This window comes from Macrobrachium nipponense, chromosome 32, assembly GCF_015104395.2.
Source record: "Macrobrachium nipponense isolate FS-2020 chromosome 32, ASM1510439v2, whole genome shotgun sequence".
Taxonomy (NCBI): domain Eukaryota; kingdom Metazoa; phylum Arthropoda; class Malacostraca; order Decapoda; family Palaemonidae; genus Macrobrachium; species Macrobrachium nipponense.
In genome coordinates, this window is record NC_061094.1 from 6,214,408 (window position 1) to 6,219,407 (window position 5,000).

General features: G+C 35.5%; 1 protein-coding gene across 1 annotated transcript in view; it reads right to left on the reverse strand.

The window, feature by feature from the left end:
- Positions 1-5,000, reverse strand: part of LOC135207187 (DE-cadherin-like) — a 176,725-nt gene that overhangs the window by 55,783 nt on the left and 115,942 nt on the right. Inside the window, 1 exon segment of the mRNA XM_064238757.1 lies at positions 3,046-3,240. Coding sequence (XP_064094827.1) covers positions 3,046-3,240 — 195 coding nt within the window.

A 5,000-nucleotide genomic window follows, 5' to 3' on the forward strand; every position in this document is an offset into this window, starting at 1 on the left:
TCGTGCTCAACCCTGCAAACCAGATTTTTTTTAACCGCTACTTAAAGTATCTTAGTCTAGTATTAATGGGAGTTGTATATTTTGTTGTGCTTTATGACAAAAAGGTTGACAATGTTGATGATACATCGATAAATTGACGAAAAGGTAAAACATGGTTACAGTAACAATATTATTATTAACCAATAAAAACTTCTTTCAGTTTTATTCTGAAGATTGAAAAAGAAACCCACAAAATCACTTTGTAACTTCGTTACTTCTAAGTATTTACATTTAGCTTTTACTACACACTTGAGTACTTTCAGACCCGCCTATCTGTGGCCCATCCCAAACATCTCTTGAAAATGGGCCACAGATAGGGTCTGACAGTACTCGAGTGTGTAGTAAAACTAAATGTAAATACTTAGAAGTAAACAAGTTACAAAGTGATTTTGTGGGTTTCTTTTTCAATATTATTATTATTATTATTATTATTATTATTATTATTATTATTATTGATTATTATTTTATTATTATTATTATTATTATTATTACTTACTTACTTACTTACTTACTCGGGGAGTCTACAAACTACTTTGTTGTTGTTGTTGTTGTTGTTATTCATGTTGAGGTGTAGGAAAGGCCTATGGAAAAACCTAAAATGTTCTGAAGGGTTTTTCGCATTGATTTTAAGATACGGGAATTTTAGGATAGGATATTTACGATTTATTTATTAGAATGAAAATGTAAGAGATAAATAATGTGCATGTTAAACAACACAAAAATTATTTCTAATAATATATAGCATATTTATTTTAATTTTCGTTGGTAAAACAACGCTCTAATTGACCGTAGATTTTAGCACGTGCCCAGAATAAGCTGGAGGTGGATCACGCAGGGGACAGTTACTTGTAATTTAAGCTTCCAATTAATATGATGTTCATTTGAAAGAAGTTATAAATTATATTACGAAATACAGAAACCAGAGGTAAATTATTAGAACACACGAATTAATTGAGAAGTATTCAAGCTTCCATTTAATATGGTGTTCGTTTGAAAGAAGTTATAGAAGATATTACGAGATACAGAAAGCAGAGATCAGTTATTAAAAAAGCACGAATTACTTTAGAAGTAGACAATAATATAAGTTATTTATTCAAACAGAAGCACTGAAGGAAAGAATGGTTCTCTTAAAAATCTAAAACTTACAACAGTTAGTGTAGCAGCAGCAACGAAATTGTAATGCAAAAGAGTAATTAAAATATATCTTTTCCCTTGACCCAATTACCATATTTTCAATTTTCGGTGACAGAAGGTGAAAGTGGGACAGTTAATCTGAAATTGTAATTGGTATTTTAACTGCCAATTTACAGCGCTATCAAAGTGAATTCAATGGGAATCCATATATTGCATTGGCATAAATCTTGTTGACCCACTCGGATGATGTGAATTACCAAAAATGAATCTTTTGTATTGATGTAAACTGAAAATTAAACAGAATATTTTTAATGAATATCTTATCTTTGACAGCTTAAATTTAATATAGTATTACAGGATAATTGCTTATTAAATTTATTATAGTATATTAAGGATGATTGTTTATTTGACTGCTTCTATTTCTAATTTTGGAAACGACATTAATTTGCTACGATTGGGCTTATCAAAGAATCTTTTCTAATGATGTGAACCTAAAACTAGACAAGGCGTGATCCGACCTCCAGCTTACATTGGGCATGTGCTTTTTAAATCTACTGTGAAATAGAGTGATGCTTCACGGACGAAAATTAAAGTAAAGGCACTATGTTTTATAAGAAATAATTGTTCTGTACTGTTTAACATGCATATTACTTATTTTTTTACACTCATTCTAATAAATAATTCTAATAAATAATTCATAAATATCCAATCCTAAAATGCCTGTACCTATAACATAATGCAAAACACCTTTTTCAGACCATTTTAGGTTTCCCCCTTCCCCCACCCCCCACACAAGAACAACAACAGCAAAACAACAGCAAACAACAACAACGAAGTAGTTTGTAGACTTACTCCCTGAGTAAGCGAAAAAAAATTTATGTTGAAACCTTATGTTTGTTGCCATTGAATTATAGTATTGCAAGATGACTGCTCATTTAACTATACTTATATTCAAAATAAGTGAAACTTTTGCAAGGACTTGATGCGATTATGTTTTGTAATGGAGGCAATGCTCATTTAATTTCTCCTTTCCCTTATATTTTTGGATACTGCTTCCACTGACATAACATTATGAAAGTCCCAGGGAAATGGTAAAGAAATAAATCTTCCCAGGCGGGACTGAACACCAACGCAGGTTAGAAGACTAGGCAATCCTATGTACTTTACAAGTCAAGTTGTGACTCTTTATAGTTGTTTTGAAGTGTAAATCACGCTTCATCCCCCTCCCACCTTTTTTTGTTTGGTAATTCATCACCTTAATGAAATGTAGGCTTGTTTTGTCCATGAGGTATCTCTTTGGAGTTCTGTATGTATTCAGGGTATTTTATGTCACTAAACCACATGAATTTGAATTTGTATTCAGTGGCTATATGGTCATATGATACCTTTGATGTTTTTTATGGGTTTACATAAAAGTTATATGTCGTGGACAACATGCATTTGATGATATAATACATAAGAAGGTACGTCTTAAGATACAAGAAAAACCTCCTTCAATGTTGAGTATATAAGGCATTCCCTAGTCATTGTTGGCTAAGATTTTCATTTTATATTTATAAATATATATATTTTACCATGAAAGCTAAGGTACTTCTTAAGATATAAGAAATACCTCCTTCAGTGCTGAGTATATAAGGCATTACCTTTTCATTGTTGGTTAAGATTTTAATTTTATCTTTATAGATATATATATTTTACTATGAAGCTAAGGTATTCTTAAGTATAAACAATAAGAAATACCCTCTTCAGTGCTGAGTATATAAGGCATTACCTTTTCATTGTTGGTTAAGATTTTAATTTTATTTTCACAAATATATATATTTTACCGTGAGTGTTATCACAACATCTTGTAATTTTATATACATATTTTACCATGACAACATCGTGTAATCTCCTCCTCTTCCTCTTTCTCCATCCTCCCCAAATTCCAGAACGATAGAAACGCTCGTCTGGAGAAGAAGCTCCAGGTGAACATTCTGGACGTCAACGACAACGCTCCGCTCCTCCAGCAGTTCGACGGTTCTGTCCTCGAGAACATAGACAGTATGCTCATCACCACCATCAAGGCTCACGATAAGGATGTGTCCCCTCAGTTTAGACAGGTGGGCGTCTCTCTCTCTCTCTCTCTCTCTCTCTCTCTCTCTCTCTCTCTCTCTCTCTGTGCAGTTTAGAAAGGTGGGGATCTCTCTCTCTCTCTTCTTCTCTCTTTATCCTCAGTTTAGACAGTGGGCAGGGGGTCTTCTCCTTCTCTCTCTCCTCATCTCTCTCTCTTCTCTCTCTTTCCCCCCCTCCCCCCCTCTTCTTCTCTCTCCCTCTCTCTCTCGCTCTCTCTGCTCAGTTTAGACAGGTGGGCATCTTTGCTCTCTCTCTCTCTCTCTGCTCCTTAGTTTAGACAAGTGGTCATCTCTCTCTCTCTCTCTCTCTCTCTCTCTCTCTCTCTCTCTCTCTCTCTCTCCTCAGTTTAGACAGGTGGGCATCTCTCTCTCTCTTCTCTCTCTCTCTGCTCAGTTTACACAGGTGGCCATGTGTCTCTCTTCTCTCTCTGCTCCTCAGTTTAGACAGGTGGGCATCTCTCTCTCTCTCTCTTCTCTTTTCTCTCTGTCTCCTTAGTTTAGACAGGTACGTATCTCTCTCTCTCTCTCTCTCTCTCTCTCTCTCTCTCTCTCTTCTCTCTCTCTCTGTCTCCTCAGTTTAGACAGGTGGGCATCTCTCTGTCTCTCTGTCTCTCTTCTCTCTCTCTCTCTCTCTGTCTCCTCAGTTTAGACAGGTGGGCATCTCTCTGTCTCTCTGTCTCTCTACTCTCTCTCTCTCTCTCTGTCTCCTCAGTTTAGACAGGTCAGTATCAATAGATATCTCTCTCTCTGTCTCTGTCTCTCTCTCTGTCTCTGTCTCTCTCATACACACAAAACTCAGATTACACAGGGGAGGATCCGTAGGTCACAATTTCTCTCTCTCTCTCTCTCTCTCTCTCTCTCTCTTTATATTAGACAGGTGAAGGAAGCCCAGTAGGTTATCTTCATTAAACATTATTACGAATTTCTCTCTCTTCTCTCTTCTCTCTCTCTCTTATATAGACAGGTAGGAAGCCAGTAGGTTATTAAACATTATATGATTACTCTCTCTCTCTCTCTCTCTCGCATCGTCTCTCCATCTCTCTGTCTCTCTCTCATCAGTTAAATGTCAACCCCCAGGTAGTTTCCAGATAAAAGACATAGATCCTTAATACGTGTCTTGAGAATGAAACACTGAGGTCAGTCATACTAGAGCTACGCCAGTCTTAGAATTCTTGACGTCAGAAAAGAGTTATGATGTTTTGTATTGTTATTTTCCACTTTTAACTTTAATATTTCAAGATGGCTCGCTCGTCATGTTGAGTGCTAAGGAATAATCCAAATGTCTCCATTAGTCAAATAAAGAATGAAATGTCCTCTTAGCAATGACTTCAAAACTTGAAAGGTATTTGTGGCGAATGCTTCTTCTTTTAAATGCATGTGTTCGTGCGCGTGTTTCACAAAACCAGTTTTGCGATGTTTTATATTATTATTATTTTCCATTTGCAACGTGAATATTTCATGATTACTAGCACTTGAAAATACCTCCATTGATCAAATAGACAAAAATAAATTGTGCTCTTTGCATATCTGAAAAATGAAAGGTTAATTTATTGTAGTGAAAGCTTTTATTCTATAATATATTCATCTTTGTGTGTTTGTGTGTGTCTGTGCTGTGTGTATGTGTGTGTGTCTGTGTCACCTGCAAGTTTATCTTCGTTGATAAATTTTGTTCAGGAATGAACAACCAGTTTTAGACACATGGCCGAAGATTGA